Below are 19,280 nucleotides of genomic sequence, written 5' to 3' on the forward strand. Positions count from 1 at the left end.
CCTGCTGCTCAAATTACTACACAGTTTTCTCTAGCTCCACTCATGCTATCATTGTTCTCTTCTTAAACTCTTCCTTTTTTATTTGCAAAGGAAGGGGTTGCCGCTGGTGAATGACAGCCTGGATCTGTTGACGAAAGAAAAAACAGGCGAGAGAGACGGCCAGCAAGTCAAGAGTCCGAGCCATTCTTTCGTAGAGGTTGTGTTTTTCTCAGCTGCTGTGTAAGGCGAAGAAACAACAGCCGCGGGGACATTCAGGCTGTCCTTTGCACCGCTCAACAGTGTTTCTTACCCGGCGGATATCTCCTTAGCGAGAGCATCCACCGCCACGCTATTCCTCATCTTCTCACGCTTAGCTTCTCACACACACACACCCCCTTCTTCTTCTTCCGTCGCTCCTCGCTCTTTCACCATCTTCCTCTACTTACGACACTGGCATCTCGGACGAGCAGAAGACCACGACGACGAAAGACTCCTGTCTTCTGCACGCTCTTATCGTTGCTGCCAAGAACTGCTCAGCTCAGCCAACGTGTGACGACCTAGTACGGATATGTTCCAGTTTTGGCCCGAGCCATCTCGATCTTCTTCTCAATGGGGCTTCTTTCCTGTCTCGAACCTCAACACCATCTGGCCTTTCCGCATACACCACCCGGCCTCATGAGCCTGGGCTGCTCCTCTTCATCGTCCTTCGCCTCTCCCAAGTCGGGACCGTCCGATCTTTCGCCCAGGGACTTATCCTGGCTGCAATCAGCTCCGCCCATCTCTCCGCCCATGTCCAGCCATGATCATCCGCCACTGCGACAGTCGTCGGCTGCATCCTCCCTTTCGTCTGCCAGCGGCATCGTGCCTGGAGAGCAGAGAAGGTCGGTCGGCTCCGTCGCAGCGGCCGCAACTGCAACCACGGCCACGACCACGGCGGCTGCAGCGGCTGCAGCGACAGCGGCAAGCATAGCTTCCATCCCACGAAGCAATCCGGATGGTCCTTCTCGGCTCTTCGGCAGCGACAGCGGTGCGCACCACCCGCACCAGCAGCTGCCCTCGCTGAGCAGCCTATTCGGCCCACCAGAGGCAGTGCAGCCTCTGCATGCGTCCCCACCGGAGCGAGCACAAGCGCCGACAGCGGCGCTGCCTTTCGCAGCAGCAGGCCCATCACCTCCCCCGCCGTTGTCGCTGGACCGACAGCAACCTTCGCCGTCATCCTACTATTCCAAGCCCCTCAACCTACAGGCGAAAACATCGAGAGCATCCCCGGTGCTGTCGCAGCAGCCACGATATGTCTATGACTCTGTGAGATCAGCCGACGACAGAACGTCTTCTTCAGCTTATCAGCAGCATCAGCAGCAGTTGCCGATGCCTCACCAGCAAGATCGGCAGATCAACGAACGGGAGCCACCAGCACATGCCTCTCTCCAGGTATCGCCCCGAACACAGGACAAGCCAGGTTTGCTCCGACAGCGAGAGAGCCCACCGCCTTCACAGCCATGGTCTGACTCCCGGCCTGCCTACGTCACCGTGGGCAAGTGGCCGCGGCAAGAGGAAGGTGGTTCGGCCTACTCCCAAGTTCGCGAGCAACCACAGCCGCAACAGGCTCCTTACCGCCATCATCAACACGAGCACCACGGTCAACCACAGCATTACCACCAGCTGCCTCTAGCCGAAAACATCCGATACGCACCATTGTTTCCACCGGGTGACCGGTCGCCGGCGAGCGAGTACGAGAGAAAGCTGTACCGTAACCAGCCGCCACCAGCGCCTCCACTTCCTCAGCCATCTCCTGGCAGTCCGTACGGAGGCAGCGCAGGGTCTGATTACCGTGCTCCAATGCGCTCTATCTCCGGGCGATCGTCTTCCGTTTCTAGGAATGCACCGTCGACTCCAGATGGCGTGTCTGTGAAGGACGGCTTGGGCCCCAAAATCTGGACGGGCACGCATTTTCTCCCAAGATTTGTGCGGGCTGCAGAGGTGCCTGGCGAAGGCATGTGCTACTTTTACGACGACGGCAGCCACTGCAAGACAGTGATTGACGGCGAGGCTGTTACCGCCCACTGGGGTGTGACCAAGGCCGGAAAGCCGCGGAAGCGATTGGCCATTGCCTGTGTGACTTGCCGCGAGAAGAAAATCAAATGCGACCCGGACTATCCTCGATGTGTCCAGTGCGAGAAGCTCGGCCGTGTCTGCAAGTTCAAGAATGCGTACGTTGTCCAGGGATTTCTTCCCCTACCGGTCTTTGCCAAGTTTTGCCAAGTTTTGCCTGCTAACAGATGTTCCGGACAGTCCTCGTGGAGGCAACAACGTTTCGCCGAGCCCATCGAGTGTCGAGCCAGCTGACGGTATGCGCCGTGCGACTGAGCCGTCTAGAGGGCTTCCTGTCGATTCGCCATGGTCCTTCGGCTACCCTGGCTCTATGGGGTCCCCTAGAACGACGATGATGCGGCCAGGAAGCTCGGATTCCCGGGATGCAGGCTCTAACAAGCGCATACGGACATCTTTCGACGGCTATGCATCCGGCAGAACGAGATCGCCTCCCTTGATGGCGCGTCCGCTGCCACACCTCATGTCGTCATCGGCATCTGAGACGGCTCTGATGCCTTCGGAAATGGGGCGGGGCGCTGATCTGCTGCCCCCTCTGGCCTGGGGCAGCAGCAGCAGCTCTCAGCAGCAGCCGCAATTGCATTCGCCACCGGCGCTTTCTCAGCAGCGATACGCACCCTCTTCTCCGCCTCCGGCGGATCTCCCTCGCATTTTTCTACCACCTCCTCGGTCACACCCCGACCTGCCACGAAAACACAACGACATGTTGATGAGGCCGTGGCAGCAGGACGTGTGAGCTTAATCACGTTCTTCCTGTTTCATGAAGTGTGGCTAACAGTGTACGTACTTTAGAAAACCACACGGCCGTGCTTAATGCTGTCGGCCTCCATGACAGCGTATGCATTAACGATAATGGCGATGGACGGAGACGATTCTGACAACTGCAACTTTCTCACTTTCTCCATTTTCCATTTTCCAGTTTTCAGTTCTTCTGTTCATCGATTTTTCGACTCTAGCCTTTTGGCTCTTTTGTTTCAACTTTGACCACCTTCGTGCTCAACTTCTTCATTTTTTTCTTCTATTTCCCATTGTTGCACCCACGATTGCGACTTTCTGTACCTAACGGCCTCCACGGCCGTGCTACCTTGGTGACTAGCCTTCTTCTGCATACATAGGCGTTTCTTGGTTGCTCTTTGGATATGGGTTCTGTTCTCTGCCCCTTTGCATCTATGAGAGGAAAGGGAGAGGGGATTGCAGGTCCATAGGCTTCTTATCCCAGCCTTCTATAAGATTCATTGTATCCACATACTCATATGGCTTCTGCCATCTTTCTCCAAGCGTGCTCATATCTTACTTGTTGTTCCCGAGCACGTGATTAACGATGATTACATAATTATCTAAAGAGGCAAGGCGTGAAATACATGATCCCGGACCGACCCATCTGCCGACCATGCGCGCCCCGCTTTTTTCCTCAAAGGCATTTTCGCGTGTCTCTGCCTTCCAACGAGTTGCAACGGGCTGTTCTAGTTTGCACCTCCCCCCTATTCATCCGTACCCTTTTCCTCTTCCATGGCTCGCCATTGACCCTCAACAGTCGCCCCAAGTGCTCCTCGCCGTCGCTCCTCTCGATCCCCTCGTCGTTCCGTCCTCCATCTCGACAGCCATGGGTTGGCTGACCGCAGTGACCGGCTATGCCGCGCCCGTCTTCCTGATGATGTCGCCCCTCCTGTCCTATGGCGACCAGGTTGTGTCGATGCACCGGAACTGCTCGAGCGCCGGCTTCTCTCTGGACATTCCGCTGATTATGCTGGTGGCATCCATTCTCCGGTGGGTTTTGCTTTGTTAGCCTTGGTTGCCCCTTTTCTTTTGCTCTGTTGTCTGGCCACAACTGACGCTCCTTCTTCTCTCGCAGCATTTTCTACTATCCCGGCGCACACTTTGACGTTGCCCTTCTGATTCAGTCGTGCATTATGGTAGCCGTGCAGGTGCTTCTTCTCAAGGTGGCCCTGGACCACCGGCCGGCGCCGTCATCCAAAGGCGGCGAGGGCGCCCTGCCGTTTGCCGGCCTGGAGCCGGGCAAGCACAGCAGCAGCGGCGGTGGAATTTTTGCGAAGCGGCCATACAACTTTTGGCAGTGGCGGTCGCAGAAACCGTACGTGCAGTGGAACTGTTTCTGGCCGCGTGCTGACCGCTGACTGTCTGTCTAGGTACTGGCATTTTCTGCTGTGCATGTTTGTCACGTGCGTCGTGTTGGAGCTCGTGCTATCATTGTTCCCGGCCGTCTACCCGGCCTACTCGGCGCTCATCGGCTACGTCGGGCTGTCGGTGGAGGCGACGCTGCCGCTGCCGCAGATCCGGGCCAACGCGCAGGCACGGTCCTGCCGCGGGTTCCGGCCGTCGGTCCTGGTCAACTGGCTCGCCGGCGACGCCATGAAGATTTGTTCTGGTTCTTCACGTCGCGCACGCAGATCCCATGGTCCTTCAAGCTGTGCGGCCTCTTCCAGGCCACCTGCGACGCCATCCTGGCGCTACAGTACTTTGTGTACGGCAACGGCGCCGGCGACCTCGTCAGCATCCAGCTCAAGGACCGCGACCGGGACGACTGGCCGGCCTCGGCCGCGACTACACCCGTCACGGATAAGGTGTTCTGAGAGGGCAGCGCGTTTCGATAGAGCATCACTGTCTGCATTTTGTATACGAATTCTGTCACTAGACCTGTTTCTGGGCTGTTGGATCTAGAGTAGGGCCAAGACCCGGTTGAAAGACTCGGCATATAGACGGACATTTTGTGAAGCATTTCTAATCTGTACTCGTACTGCTGCTGTCAGTTTACACTGCCATTTCAAGGCGCTGATGAACAGCACAATTCAGCGGAGCGACCCGCTAATTAGCAGGCTCTGATAGGCCAATGCGACACAGGCACTTAAAGTGGTACTTTAATGGATCGCGTTCCAACAGAGAGAGCAGAACGCGAAACCAGGCGACGGCTCGGCTGCTCGAGCACAACGCGTGAGCTGGTGCTAGCAGGTACCTGTTTCTGGGCAGCGGTTAATGTATGCAGAGCCGTATTCCCTAACAGACGGGCACGCGTCTCCACGGACCCACCGAGTCGCCCCAGCTGCTTCAAGCCCAGCCACCCCATTTTCTCCCACACTTGCTCAAACCGATTCGCTCCATTTTCTCCTTGCATCTTGCATTGTGCATCTGGAGCTGCGGTCTTGGACAAGAGGGAAAATTCAGATCTGCGTCACCACGGCTCTCAGACTGTCCTGAGGCCGATTTCGAGTTCGAGTCTCCTTCAGCGCAGATCAGATAACTTTGTATTTCTTTTCTCTTCTTCTTCCTCCTCACTGTTTCGTCATTCACTTATTACTGGGACGGCCTCGTGGAGATTCTCTGCCTCTTCTCCTCAGTGCTGCCCCATTGCCACGGAAACGGTCCGCCTCCACTCTCGTTTTTCTCTGGTTGTATCAACAATCGTCTCTTCGACATCGCAACGTCTTTTGCGCTTTCCCTCCTTTTCAGAAGCCCGTCGGTCTACCTACTCGAGCTGCCATGGTTTCCAACTTCCGCACATACGAGGCGCAGAGCCGGCTCCTCGCTGCTGTCATCGCCAGCCATCCCGGCCTGAAGCTCAACTTCAAAGGTAAGCATCGCCGTCAACCTCTTGGCCGTGATCTTGCACCGCCTGTCATGCCTGCTCTTTCGCTGTATTTTCTGTATTTTGTCTCTTTTTCTGCTTGCCTCTCGTCTCGTTTGTCTGGGCATCCGTTGATCTGTTGCGCGGCCTGTTTCTCGCATCGCAGCCATCACACTGCATTTCGGCTCAGATGTGACCGAGTCTGTCATTCGACACCGCTTCCGTCCCGTCAAGATGCAGGCCGAAGCCATCCGCAAGGCCGTCGCCCAAGGCCAGGATGCCAAAGAGCTGAGCGGCATCTTTTACGTGAATGAAAAGGGTACGAGAGCAAGTGGCCTCAACCTGTCGGACTGCATTCCTGTTCCCTGCACCCTGTCGTCTCGTCCTCCGCCTTCTGGCCTCTCGCTAACCTCGACAGAGATTGCAAAGTACTTTGGCGAATCCACGCCCCAGGGCATCGAGTTCCAGTTCCGCAGCATCCGCAAAGACGCAAAGGCGCTGCGTGACGCCGTCGACAAGGGCGAGAGCCCGCTGACTGTGCGCAAGACTGCCCCGACCGCCAGCCGGAAATCCACTGCGGCATCCTCGCTCAAGCGCCGAACTTCGCCCGCCACAGGTGCTACCGATGCTGCCGCCCGGCCGACAAAACGGACAAACACAGTCGCCGCCGTGGCGAAGCTCAGGAACGACCCCGTCTTCTCTAATGGAGAGGACAGCAGCAGCCTGGGCGATGACGTCGACTATGAACAGCTGGACTTGACGCCCACCGCCACACCGACTCCCACGTCAAGAAGCCTGCCGGCTGCCTTTCTTCCTGCGAGCCAGCTGCCAGTCTCGTCGCCTGCGCCTCCCATGACGCCCACGTCGGCAACAGCTGCCTTGACGTCCGCAGCCTCCTCGTTCGTGCCAGACCTCACGCCCGCTGTCAGCTCCGGCTCCACGCCGTCCGAGAACGACACTCCCGTTGCCGACATCAAGTACATCAGCGGTGTCCGACAGCATCAGCAGCAGCAGGCCGGCGGGAGATTCTATGCAGGCAACAACACTACCGGTCCAAATGGCCGCACTGTGTTCTGTGTCGACGATGACGACGACGATGATGACGACGGTGTCTTTATCCTTAACACGCCCTCCAAGGTGCTCAAGGTACCCAAGACCGAGACCGTTGCTGCTTCTGCCGCGGCCGTCATCGCCTCCACGAGCGACTTTGATAGCTGGCAGAGCTTCGGCCCCTCTGTCAGCCATAGCAACCCGACCGATTCGTTCCAGCTATTCAATGTCGGCACCTCCTCCTGGGCTCAGGACGACGTCTTCTCGTCCAGCACTAGCCAGTCGTTCTCGCAGTCGATGTCGCAGTCGTTTTACGAGAGCGAGGGCGCCATCTGATTGCGGCACGTCTGGCACGTCTTCGCCATCGCATCTTCCTTTTTCCTTGCATCTTCAACATATTACTACCTTGTATTCCCTTTGTCGTTTGTCGGCACGGCTCGCACGCCGTGTTCGAGCGCCTTCGGATGACTGGAGGGCGCTTGTCACTGTGGCTCGGTGTACAAATACCCCATGCTTGTATCTTTTTATATCTGTCTGTTGTATTTCACGGTTGTCAAAACAGGCGGACGGCGGACTGCGCAGTAAGCAGGAAGGGAAATTCAATTCTCTGTCGGTTCCGGTGTATATAGAATAAATCGTCACCAGGCGGACTTCGTTGGTGGCCAACGAAACGCGACGAGGCTGCCCTTGAATTGGCATGCAGCCAGGGCCGATCCAGAACGAGAAGGCTGGGAGCCCCTTCTGGGTGGTGAAGCAATCAAATATGCATCGGTTGGCCCATCCCATCCGTCCCTTTTGCTAGGTGAACTGTCCTGCTCTCCGGCCTCCTCTCGGCCACGAACCAGGCTCTTCAGTCAAAAAGCAGCTTCCACAAGGCGTCCCGGTCGATGTAGTTGTGGTGGATTATGTTGACGAGCCTGTAGTCGTCTCTGATGCTCTCCAGCAGCTTTGCCGAGTCAGAACCCTTGGGATAGACCCCGGCCCATTCCTTCCAGATGCCAAACGCCTCTTCGCTCCACGCGCGGAAGCTGACCTCCTCGATGATCGTCGGCGTGACGATCTCCTTGCCCGGGAACACACCCCAGGTGACGGCGTGGGTGCTGGCCTCCCCGACCGCGCCCGAGCCGTCGCCTGCATTTTGCGTGCTGTCGGCATCCGATGACTCAAGCTCTCCTGCCGCCGTGGCTGCGTAGAAGCAGATGTTGTCGCGTACGGCCGGCTCTTGGAGCCGGCTCCGCAGCTTTGCCCAGTCTGCCGAAGGCAGGAAGAACTCCACAAACGTTTTCTGGAAGACAAAGCCGTTCGGAGGGCCCCAGCCAAACGTGGCATCTGTCGATTCCAGGCCGTTCACTGCCGGTTGCGACGCGACCGTCCACCAGCCCTTCTTGTTGAGACTCACTAGCCGGTCGCGGATCGTCTCGGTCTCCGGGTTGAATTCTTCCTCGCTCCACGGAATCGCCGAGAGCTCGCCTCGCAGATGGCGGATGAAGATCTGGCTGACATCATCCGCCGTCGATGGCCGGCCCCATAGCTTCATGGCCTGGCCTACCGACATGTGCAGACTCACACCGTAGCCGTCGATCTCGCCGTAGGCTGGCGAGCGAGCATCACCCCAGCGGCCGTTGGGGAAGTCGTCCCAGGTGGCCTCGCGGCCGAGCACGCCCTCACCTTCGGATATGGCCAGCGTGTTAGCCCGGGTGTTGACCGGCTCGGCCGGCACGCTTGCCTCGAGTGCAGTGGTCTCGTAGTCCGGGTGCGAAGCGGAGGGACCAGGCACGATCACGCGATTCCGTGGATCGGACCCGATCGATGAGTGGCGCCGCTCGAAAGAATGCACTGCCGGCATGGTGATGGCCCCGTGAACGCGGATGGACGGCACGGCCAAGGCGTCGTCCACAACGGCCACCTCGACCTCCTCGAGTGCTGTAGCCGGTCTTGTCGATGGGATCAGGTTGGTCCGCTCGAGGATGAAGGCCACGGCCTTTTCGAGATTGAGCGTGTAAAAGTGAAGGCCAGTGGGCCGCCCCGGTTGTGTCTTGTGCTTGATGGTCTTGACCTGCTCGACCAGCTCGCTCAGGATGTCGACGCCCACGCTCTTCACCTTCTCGTCATCCTTCTTGACGTCTTCGAGCCGGGCCATCAGGCCGTCGGGGAAGCGGGCGTGGCTGAGTTTGGTGGTCCGCTTGATCATCTGGTAGTTCTGGATGGGCATGAGGCCGGGGATAATGGGGATATCGGCGAACACGCCGCTGGGATGCTGGTGCAGCGTGGTCTCAAAGTGCTCGTAGGCCTCGATGTCGAAGAAGAGCTGTGTCATGAGGAAGTCGGCGCCGGCGTGAACTTTCTCGACGAGAAAGGGCAGGTCGTGTTCCAGGCTCTGGCCAAGCGGATGGTTCTCCTCGGCATGGCCTTCGGGGTAGGCGGCCACGCCGATGCAGAAGTAGTCGCCGTGCTGCTTACGAATGTAGCGCACCAGATCGACGGCGTGGGAGAAGCCGGTCTCGTCGGCCATCTCCCCGGCTGCGGACGTCTTGCCGCTGTCGGCGTATTCTGTTGGCCGTGGCGGGTCTCCCCGCAGAGCCAGAATGTTCCGGATCCCCAGCGCCTTGGCATCTTCCAGCGCCTTGTCGATCAGGTCGCAGCTCATGTTGGTACACGTCAGATGGAGACAGGTGGTCAGTCCCAGTTCGCGCTGGCAGATCTCGGCCAGCTCGAGCGACTTCTGCACTGTCGATCCGCCCGCGCCCCAGGTGACGTTGACGAAGAGTGGATGCAGGGCGCGAGCCATGCGGTCTAGGCGGCCCCGCAGGTTTGCAAAGCCCATCGCCGTCTTGGGCGGGAAGAATTCGAGCGAGAAGTAGGAGGCATTGGGGCTGAGGCCCGCGATCTTGTCCGTGATCTTGTCCATGGTTGGGAGCTCTTCGGATGCCCGGTCCACAGGAGACAACGACCCGTGCCGGTGCGTCAATTGGCGGTTGGAGTGAAGGCTTCGATGTCTGGGGGGAGAGTAGAGAAACAATTGGTGAGAGAGAAAGGCGTCTCGGCGATCTCGCGGACTTTCAAATTTGCATTGATGTGTCCTGGGGGGCGACTGCCCCACGATGGACTAACACTGCGCCCCACATATTGCAGACTGTCTTTTCCTCCTTCAGCGCTGTCACACGCTGGAATGTTTCACGGCGTGCACCGCCATGGCAAGATGGCCTCCTGTGATTGGTGTTTGGGGGATAGCTAACGAAACAGGAAGGCGACGCCGAGACTCTAGAGCGGATCAGTGCCATTCATTATTCATCGTCACCTACACGGCTACTCGCAATGCCCTTTAAGCGCTGTACAAGTCCGCCTGCTCCGTTATCTTTGCGTCGCTTCAGACGGGAAAAAGAGGATTGTCCAGCTCGGGTAAGGCTGGTACAGGACAGACAGCATCTGGCGTTATGTGTTTTCGATCGAAAACTAGACATGCTCATTCTGCGATGTGACCTTTACGTAGCTTTGCCCCGCGCAGAAACTGATTTGGAGCGTTGCTTATCTTGGTGATGAATGCAATGCAATACTTACAGTGCGAGTACTCAAGGCGCCGCACGTTGCATTTTTCATGTCGACGCTTCGTGAGAGAAATTCTATCAGCACCGTAAACGGCTCCAATCTGTGGCTGGACGGATTTTTAGACTGGCTCTGCATTGCGCTGGCGAAACGGCACATAGCTCTTTTACCGCCTCAGCCTAAAAAAACGTCTAATCACAGACCAGCACTCCGCTCGCAGCACTAATCGCTCTGGTAAATAATCTCTGATTCTCTGTAAACGCTGCACCATACTACTGCCGTCCACGCACAGCATGTCAATGCACGGCTGCACTGCTGGTGTTGCCGGTGTTGTCGACACTGCTGCTGCTGCTGCTGCTGACACTGCACCCACCACATCCACTGCAGCCGGCCAATTGTCGTCGTCGTCGTCGTCGCCGTCGACCTCATCAGCCGCACCCGTCTCGCCAGCCTCACCATCCGCTGCTCGGTCGCATTCTTCCGCTGATCGGCTCTGCTCGTCTCCGTCTCCGTTGCCACCGACGACTTCACAACAACGGCCGCTTCCGCTGTCGCTGCCATCGGCCCTGCTGTCAGCACATGTCGGCTCTGTTCCGACGCCGTCGTCTTCCTCCTCCTCGCCCCCCCCACCCCCTCCTCCCACCTCGCTCGCGCCGCCCACCACTACGGCAGCCCCCATGACCAGCCTCGAGCGCTGGGCGCTGCTCCGGTCCGACGCGCAGTTCAACGCTCTCGCCGGCGCTGTCGGCGGCTTCACATCTGGCGTCGTCACGTGCCCGCTCGACGTCATCAAGACCAAGCTGCAGGCCCAGGGTGCCTTTGTCGGCCAGGCCGGCCACCAGTCGCACATGATCTACAAGGGCCTCGTCGGTACCGCAAAGGTCATCCTGCGTGACGAGGGTGTCCGTGGCCTGTACCGCGGCCTGGGTCCGATCATCCTCGGCTACCTGCCGACGTGGGCTGTCTGGTTCACGGTCTACAACAAGAGCAAGGTATGGATGGGTGAACGGTACCGTAAGTGGTTTTTTCCCCTCCTTTTTTCACTCTCCTCCCCCTAAACCTCTCAGAAAACAACTATGTCATCAGCTTCTGGTCGTCGCTCGTTGCTGGCGGCAGCAGCACCATCGTCACGAACCCCATCTGGGTCATCAAGACTCGGCTCATGTCCCAGATGCCGAGCCACGACCATGACCGCTTCGCGGCCGCTCTGCTGCGCGGTGCTAACACCCCGACGTCGCGTCCGGCCCTGCACATGCCCTGGCACTACCATTCCACCATGGATGCCGCCCGCAAGATGTACACCACCGAAGGCGTCCTGTCCTTCTACTCCGGCCTGACCCCGGCCCTGCTAGGTCTGACCCACGTCGCCGTCCAGTTTCCGGCCTACGAGTTCTTTAAGACCAAGTTTACCGGCTACGGCATGGGCAGTGCTGCCAGCACCGATGCTGCCGACGGTGCCGATGATGCCGACGCCGCACCCCAGTGGATCGGTGTCTTGTCTGCTACCATCCTGTCCAAGGTCCTCGCCAGCGGCCTGACCTATCCGCACGAGGTCATCCGTACCCGCCTGCAGACTCAGCGCCGTCCGTCTGCCACTGCCGTGCGTGCTGGACACGCTGCCTCTACTACACAGCTGGCCACCGGCATGTCAGCCGCCGGCACCGGAGACGTACTCCCGCCCGGGGCTGCCCCCAGCCACACCACAGCACAGCCACAATCTCAGCCACAACTACAACCACCATCACAATCACAGCCTCAGCCTCAGCCGCGCTATCGCGGCGTCATCACCACCTTCCGCACCATCCTGCACGAGGAGGGCTGGCGGGCCTTCTACGCCGGCCTGGGCACAAACATGATGCGCGCTGTGCCCGCTGCTACCGTCACCATGATGACGTACGAGTACGCCATGCGGATGCTGACACGCACACGTCGTGAGGCCCAGAAGAAGCTTCACAGCACAGCGTACGGTGCGGCCAGCTGAGAAAAACGCGAGTGAGAGAGCCGGAGAGATGGACACGGCGGAGCCGAATCTCCTGTCGCTGGTCCTTCCCGTCTCTGTGTATTTATGTACCGAGTCATGCATCGTGGGGGACATTTCGTTTTTTAGTTTTTTTCTGTTATGTTTCTCTTTTCCTCAACCCTGTCATAGACGGCGAAATTGTTGCGGCATGTTCTTTGCAAAATCAGATGGTCAGTTCTGCCTTGTCTTTCATTTGGTCTTGGAGCCCCGTGATACAGCACTGTAGTATACAAAGTCCACTCCAATGCATTGGTTGTTCGCGCTTCGCTCTTTTCTGGGGGTTGTCATGTGACTTATGCGTGTTTTGCGGAACCCGGAAATCTGGGGGCCAAACAACAAGACGATCAGATGTGGCCGTCAGACGAAAGACCGCATTGGAGATCTGCTGCAAGCCCCCAGAAACGGCACTAACCCAAAATGAGATAGTGCCGGCCGAGGACCAGTGATTGCCACTTGCCAAAAGCAACAGCTCGTCAATTGACACAGCTTTTTGTCGTCCGTTCCCTTATCCTCGACGCTCGACCTATCTATCCCTCCTTCGGCTCGCCTCCCTCTGCCACACATGGCGTCCGAAACAACGCCACCGTCCGCCCGCGTCGACGCTCCACCGCAGACGACAGCACATGCACAGTTGCCATCACAGACACCGTCTATTGTCTTTGCGCCAACATCTGACGGTGAGAGCGACGAGGACGGCTTTCCGATCGAGATCGACGACGCCTTGACTCCCTTCCAGAAGCAGCGGCAGTATGACGAGATCCATCCCCACGATGCCGCCCTGTTGCGACGCAGCCACTCGCCCCAACTCATCTCCCTCTCCTCCTCAACGCCCTATCCAGCGCTGTCAACGTCGCCCTCCTCGTCGGCGGGTCTGCTCAGTCCAGACGCCTTTAGAACCAGCTTTGTGCGACCGCCTCGCAGCGCCATGAGGGATGGCTCAGAAGCTGGTGATATATCAGCCTCATCGCTGCCGATCCCAACGTCTTCGACGGGCTCGACTTCCACAACGGCGCCGACCAACGGCATCGGCTCGTCGCCTGCGGCAAATCCCTTCAACTTCCAGACCGAGTACATATCCACGTCGTCGGTGAAGTCGGTATGTCGCGCTTTCCCCTTTTCCCTCCCCTCCTGGATATCGCTGCTCTGACACTGCCAGAATATCGGCCTCCGTCGTGGCCATCGCTACAAGCACAGCAGCGTGTCTGCGCAGCACCAGATCTTCCAGGAGCCTCCACAGCGGCCGCCGCCTGTGTTGCCGGCATCGCTACCGCTGCCAACGCTGCGCGAGGCCTGGTCCAGCATGCAGCGCGACCAGCGGGCTCGGCTGTACTGGTGTCTCTGCCACGGGGCCGTCGCCGTCTTTGTGTTTCTGTGTGCGACCCTCGAGGGCAGTGGCGACAGTCTGGCCCTGACGGCTCTGTCACACCTCGTGTTCTTCGACGTCGGCTCGGCTGCCGTGTGTGTCGCTGTCGATGTGCTCGGCAACTTTGAGGTCTGGCGTCGCTCCACCATTCGCTATCCCTTCGGTCTGCGTCGCGCCGAGGTTTTGACCGGCTTCGCCATGAGCATCTTCCTCGTCTTTGGCGGCTTCGACCTGCTCAGTCACGACCTCAAGGACTGGTTCGAGGCTGCCACTGCTGCAGCCAACACAAGTGGTGCTGCTAGTGCTACTGCTGCTGCTCGTGGCGATGGTAGTGGCTTTGTCGGCGAGAACCATTACCACCATGACGGCCACGGCCACCACACCCGGTATGTTCACCCGGGTACCGTTGATATCCCTGCTCTGGCCGCCTTTGCCAGCACTCTCGTCAGTGCTTATGGCCTTGGTAACCACGCCCGCATCCGTCGCGCCCTATTGCTGCAGCACGGTGTCCCGCCATACTCATCCACCCGCTCTGCTGTCTCGACTGCCGGTAAGAAGGGCCACCTTGGTGAGGCGTCATCCTCGTCTCCTTTGCCGGCCTCTCTTGCTCCATCCACCCCGTCCTCGGTTTTTTCTATCATTGCCTCCATCATCGCCCGCATGCCCGGTCTACCGGCTGCCATGGCCAACCCGTTCCACTTCCTGACACTGGGCGTGTCGCTGGTCCTGCTTGTGCTGCCGCTCATGTTTGTGGCCGTGCAGCCGTGGCTGGATCGCCTACTGTGCGCCACCATCGCGCTCTCCATGTTGCTGCTGGGCGCCCGCCTGGCCACAGCCCAGGGCCTGATGCTGCTGATGTCGTTTGCGGGGAAGCCCCAGCCGGTATCACCATCCGGCACGGCAAACGGAAATCTGGGTGGTAGCGTATCTTTTGTTCTCGATGAGATCGCTGCGGAGCCGCAAATTGCACGGGTCGAGGATGCTCAGTTCTGGCAGGTTCATTACGGCCTGTGCATGGCTAATCTCCGCCTGCGGGTCGTGCGTGGCTGTGACGATGGAGCCTTGCGCCAGCTGCGCACTCGTGTTGCCCGCGTCATCCAAAACCGCCTGGGTGAGGGCTATGGTCGTGGAAACAGTCTGCGATGGGAAGTGACGGTGCAGACGAGCGTCGAGGGACGGTGAGATGTGTGATTTTGTATTTGTACTTATCTATGCGTCGTGATTGCGTGTGCGTGTGGTTATATAACGAGATAAAAACTGGTAATTAGACAGGTCAGGGCATCCACCGAAAGCGTGCATCCATCTGGAGTAAGTTGCTTGTCCTAGGGCATTTCGATGTCTTTTAGAATTGTGTGTGAATCAGGCAGAAAGTTTCCCATTTTAGCCATAGTCACGTCCCGTTGCGCCTTCCGTTATAAGACTAATATGCAGGTGCCACGTATTGCAAACAAACCTGCTCCTTCTGTATTGATCGATAGTTTCCGGTTGTGTCCCTTCCACAGACGGAACGTTGCTTCTACGGTTGTTTAGAATCAGCATTATGGTAACGTGATCATCGTCTGGCCGGATGTGTATGGCTGTGTTTGCACGTGTGTATTTCTTATCCTTTCATACATCTCTAATCACTGTGCCGCCTTCTCGTCCAACCCGTCGAACACGTCTGGCGGAACGTATGGGTGGATGAGCATTTCGCTAAACTTCTCCAGCTTCTCCTTGCCGCGAACCTCTTCGACCAACAGCGGCATCTTGACGACGTTGAAGTCATCGTAGAGCTCCTCGATCTGGTCGAGGTACTTCTTCTGCATGCGCCGGCGCGCGTTACACTGCTCGCACTGCGAGCCCTTGCGCGGGTATAGCAGCTGGTTGACGACGATGCTGTGCGTGTCGATGCTAAAGGACGCCAGCTCCTGGATCATGCGCTCCGTCTCGTACAGCGACAGGAACTCGGGGATGCACACGCACACAAACGTCGTCAGCGCGTCATCCTTGAACTGCGCGTTGACCTCGCTAATCGTCTGCCGCAGCGACTCGAGCTGCTGCATCATGCCCGTCAGACTCTGGCCGTTGGGCAGCGTTGCGCCAGCCCCGCCGCCCATAAGCCCGCTGAGCAGCGGGCCGTACTGCTCCGACAGCTGGCTCAGTTTGGTCAGCGCCTTCTCAAGCACCGATGGGAACTGGAGGAAACGCAGCGTGTGACCCGTCGGCGCCGTGTCAAACACAATCGTCTCGTACGAGAGGGACTTGACTTGCTTCAGCACCTCGGCAAAGGACATGGCCTCATCGATTCCAGGTATCTAGCAGTATATTGTTAGTATGAAGCCCCGAGGGACGCTGCAGGGAAACGATCCGAAAAAGAAAAAAAAAACACACCGAAAAGGCCAGCTCCTGCACCATGCTGTTCATGCCACCGTTGGCACCGGCAGCAGCGTTGTTGTCGCCTTCCGACATGCCGGCCATCATGTCCTGCAACCCGGCGCTGGGGTCAATCTCCATGGCGCTCAGGTTGGTGAAGCCATCGATCAGGCGGGCATCCTTGCCAAACTTTTGCGAGAACGCGTCCGACAAGTTGTGCGCGGGGTCCGTCGAGATCAGCAGCACGCTGCGGCGGACTTTGGCCAGCTGAATGGCCAGCGAGCACGACGTGGTCGTCTTGCCGACACCGCCCTTGCCGCCGACAAAGATCCAGCGCAGCGACCGCTGGTCGAGGATGGACTGCAGGGTCGGCGCCAGGGCATCGTCGTCGTCGAGATTGACCAGAGCTGCCATGGTGGCGGGGTGGTGATGTATTGAGAATGAGGGACTCGCAGACGCGGGGGGAGATGGCGATTGATCAGAGTGCTGAGGAAGTAAGAGGATCAGATTTTCTCCGCAAATGACGAATGTGACCGGATTCGGCAGACGGAGGCCGTAAGACGAGGCAATGTCCAAAGCTCTAGAAGTAACTGGAAGCACGGAGCAATCATTCGGTGCTTGGTGGGGTTTACTTGTCATACAGCTATGGCCTACTCCGTACTCCGTACAGTGCTTATAGCAGTTAGGCTTAGATTATGTAACCAGCCAGTCATGAAAACGGCCGCATTTCTGCTAGTTTCTTTCCAGGGCCCACTTCAGGCCTCTAGAGGGCAGCTTAGCTCAACCCCGCCAAGACTGCGCTGGCGGCAGACGGAGGACTCCGCGAGCAGACGGCATCCAGCACAGCCAGCAGGCTGCCGACTAGTCTTCCAGCCCGGCCTATAAATAGTGTCGAGTCACTTTCTGCTCAGCCTGGCCGAGAACTGAGAACCGAGAACCGAGAACCGAGAACCGCGAACCGCGAGCCACGAACCAGCTACCACCTTTCCCTCTCTCTCTCCACAACAGCCGACAGCAATGGCGGCCACGAAAGAGCGCATCACCTGCCACATCCTCGACACGTCCAAGGGCAGTCCGGCTCGTGGTGTCCGCGTCCGGCTCGAGCTGACGGCGCCACGACAGCCGCCGGCAACGGCGTCCGGCACGATTGAAGCACCCGGCGGCCACCACTACCACGGCGGTGCCACCAAGGTGTTTGAGTCGCAGACGAACGACGATGGCCGCGTCACCGTGTGGCTGCCGTACTCGTCGTCCAACGCGTCTGGAGAGGTGCCTGTCTATACGCTCGACGACGTGCTCGGCGAGGCCGAGGAGGAGGCTGCGGCCCGGTCGACGTCGCCGCTGCCATCCACCTGGACGCTGCGCTTCGACGTCGACGGCTACTATGGCGTCGGCAACGCCTTCTTCCCCGAGGTCGCCGTGACGTTCCGCGTGGCCCCTGGGCAGCACTACCATGTCCCGCTGCTGCTGAACCCGTTCTCGTACACCACGTACCGCGGCAGCTGAGCCGGCCGCAGAGAGGGTTGAACCAAAGCAGTGCGGTATTTACAGGATAGGTGTGTTCTATCGTGTTTTCTCCATGCATACATAGCTTCAATTTGAATATGGAGTGTTTTCTCAATCAAATACAAGCGGCTTGCACCTAAATCCAAGTAAAAGCTGCAGATAGAACGAGACGCCGCAATTTTGACTCGCCCAATCGATTATACAATTGAACGTATTATATAAGTAAAGTGCCGTCCAGCACGTCGTCAGTGTCGTTAATCTGCTTTGCAGCAAGTTGTTCCGGATTTATTTGGGCGATCGTCGCCAGCTTAAAAAAAAAAAAAAAAAAATATCAAGACGCCGATGCTCCGGCAATGTGACGAGCGCCAATTGTCCTCGTGTCCACCCTTTATGCTAGTCCAAAGTCCCGTATCTGCCGCTTCCTTCTCTTCTGATATAAAATGAAATTTGGTGTGAATTCGCGTTCAGGGAATGTGTCGGCCGCTGTGCTGGCCGTGATGCGTGTGTGGGTGGTCTTGTTTCTCAAAGCTTCCTTATTGGTTGTGGGCCTTCATTTTGCGCAGCATTCCGCTCCCGTGACTAGCGACAGATGCCGTGGGCGGCAGAGGCTTGTCGTTGTTTTCCGGGGTAACGACGATGGCTGGAAAGGCGGCATTGCTGTGGGCAGATGATGACGAGCGGCTGCTCTCGTCATCGCTCCCGTGCTGGAAGGACCGAATCGAGCGTGATTTGGTAAGTGCATGAATGTTGCTATATAGCGTGGACTTCTCGGCGTCGGAGGCGGATATCTTGCCGTGATTGGACGTGTGTTTGTGCCGGCTGAGAAAGTTTCGCCGGGTCCGGACAAAGACCCTGTTGACGTCGATATCGCCGGAACCTATGGATGCATTGGGCGAAGTATCGGCGTCGGGGTGACGCAGCGTCGTATTTCCAGCTGTGAGCCTCGCGTTAGCACTGCACACAAAAAGGACCCGAGGGCATCGCAACTGACTGCCGCAAAATGGCTCCGGAAAGCCGGTGTAATAGCCCCGTGATTGGGGCTTGGTCGGGGTTCGAGGTGCTGATTCCATGGCGTTGATGCTTGCGGTGGACCAACTCTGCGTTCGGGCTTTGGAGAATCTGCGCATGCTCTTAGTCTTCTGTGACCGCCAAGGTACACTTTTAAATAGTGAGGCCGGATGAATGTTGGAGTAAGACAAACATAAATCAGGGGTATGGAAATTGGCAATTCCCTCTGGTCAGAATGCGTTGAGGGTGGGGATGTCGTATTTTATGAAGATGTAAATGGAATGGAAGGTAAGAATACCACGATGCCAATATGAACAGATGTGATGGAAGGAGACAACGGTAAGAGACAGAAGAACAATGAAGACAGCTGGGAATCGTTCATTTTTACGGGTAAGAGAGCACCGCGTGAGCTGAAAGGGGGGAATCACAAAGAGGAGATCAGAAAAGAGGGCTCGGAACAAAGAGATCAGGCAAGGACCATTCTACGGCCTTGTCGATGAATCTGACCCAACAGCCGACCGCCTCTGCCCACGGTGAGCGGGGTACAGTTGATTGGCCTTTCGGTTTCTTTCATTATAATCAAAGAGCCAGGCCCCTTGTCTACACTGAAGATCGAAACAATGGCAAGTATGTGCAGCTTGGGCTGGGATGAGGCGTGCATAAAGGTAAACAGCAGTGACGAAACGCCCGACAAGGAGAGTGCGGGGAGAAAAGGAACACTAAAACACCTCAAAACAGCACGACGAGATCCAGTGGACGAGGCTCACCTT

The 19,280-nt window shown here is 57.8% G+C and overlaps 9 protein-coding genes across 9 annotated transcripts; 6 read left to right on the forward strand and 3 right to left on the reverse strand.

Moving 5' to 3' along the window:
• Positions 1-654: 654 nt before the first annotated feature.
• Positions 655-2,824, forward strand: CMQ_6262 (c6 zinc finger domain containing protein; the record flags this gene model as incomplete). Its single annotated transcript, XM_014315327.1, has 3 exons — positions 655-860; positions 966-2,189; positions 2,272-2,824. The coding sequence occupies 3 exons, from the start codon at positions 655-657 to the stop codon at positions 2,822-2,824; spliced, it is 1,983 nt and encodes a 660-aa protein (XP_014170802.1).
• Positions 2,825-3,691: 867 nt separating this feature from the next.
• On the forward strand, positions 3,692-4,679 carry CMQ_6184 (pq loop repeat protein; the record flags this gene model as incomplete). The annotated part of the gene is made up of 4 exons (XM_014315249.1): positions 3,692-3,855; positions 3,941-4,180; positions 4,236-4,434; positions 4,497-4,679. 4 exons carry the CDS (start codon positions 3,692-3,694, stop codon positions 4,677-4,679), a joined length of 786 nt encoding a protein of 261 aa, XP_014170724.1.
• A 904-nt stretch (positions 4,680-5,583) lies between these two features.
• On the forward strand, positions 5,584-7,054 carry CMQ_6141 (uncharacterized protein; the record flags this gene model as incomplete). Its single annotated transcript, XM_014315206.1, has 3 exons — positions 5,584-5,674; positions 5,835-6,736; positions 6,806-7,054. The coding sequence occupies 3 exons, from the start codon at positions 5,584-5,586 to the stop codon at positions 7,052-7,054; spliced, it is 1,242 nt and encodes a 413-aa protein (XP_014170681.1).
• A 514-nt stretch (positions 7,055-7,568) lies between these two features.
• Positions 7,569-9,626, reverse strand: CMQ_6495 (methylenetetrahydrofolate reductase; the record flags this gene model as incomplete). The annotated part of the gene is made up of 1 exon (XM_014315560.1): positions 7,569-9,626. One exon carries the CDS (start codon positions 9,624-9,626, stop codon positions 7,569-7,571), a length of 2,058 nt encoding a protein of 685 aa, XP_014171035.1.
• A 934-nt stretch (positions 9,627-10,560) lies between these two features.
• Positions 10,561-12,242, forward strand: CMQ_6036 (mitochondrial carrier protein; the record flags this gene model as incomplete). Its single annotated transcript, XM_014315101.1, has 2 exons — positions 10,561-11,275; positions 11,329-12,242. 2 exons carry the CDS (start codon positions 10,561-10,563, stop codon positions 12,240-12,242), a joined length of 1,629 nt encoding a protein of 542 aa, XP_014170576.1.
• A 601-nt stretch (positions 12,243-12,843) lies between these two features.
• On the forward strand, positions 12,844-14,826 carry CMQ_5935 (cation efflux family protein; the record flags this gene model as incomplete). Its single annotated transcript, XM_014315000.1, has 2 exons — positions 12,844-13,377; positions 13,438-14,826. 2 exons carry the CDS (start codon positions 12,844-12,846, stop codon positions 14,824-14,826), a joined length of 1,923 nt encoding a protein of 640 aa, XP_014170475.1.
• A 440-nt stretch (positions 14,827-15,266) lies between these two features.
• CMQ_6017 (arsenite translocating ATPase) lies at positions 15,267-16,410 on the reverse strand (the record flags this gene model as incomplete). Its single annotated transcript, XM_014315082.1, has 2 exons — positions 15,267-15,938; positions 16,015-16,410. The coding sequence occupies 2 exons, from the start codon at positions 16,408-16,410 to the stop codon at positions 15,267-15,269; spliced, it is 1,068 nt and encodes a 355-aa protein (XP_014170557.1).
• Positions 16,411-17,013: 603 nt separating this feature from the next.
• Positions 17,014-17,502, forward strand: CMQ_5933 (transthyretin-like protein; the record flags this gene model as incomplete). The annotated part of the gene is made up of 1 exon (XM_014314998.1): positions 17,014-17,502. The coding sequence occupies one exon, from the start codon at positions 17,014-17,016 to the stop codon at positions 17,500-17,502; it is 489 nt and encodes a 162-aa protein (XP_014170473.1).
• Positions 17,503-18,035: 533 nt separating this feature from the next.
• CMQ_6347 (uncharacterized protein) lies at positions 18,036-18,629 on the reverse strand (the record flags this gene model as incomplete). Its single annotated transcript, XM_014315412.1, has 2 exons — positions 18,036-18,436; positions 18,494-18,629. The coding sequence occupies 2 exons, from the start codon at positions 18,627-18,629 to the stop codon at positions 18,036-18,038; spliced, it is 537 nt and encodes a 178-aa protein (XP_014170887.1).
• Between the last annotated feature and the right edge of the window lie 651 nt (positions 18,630-19,280).

Source organism: Grosmannia clavigera (genome assembly GCF_000143105.1).
Source record: "Grosmannia clavigera kw1407 unplaced genomic scaffold GCSC_167, whole genome shotgun sequence".
NCBI lineage: Eukaryota > Fungi > Ascomycota > Sordariomycetes > Ophiostomatales > Ophiostomataceae > Leptographium > Leptographium clavigerum.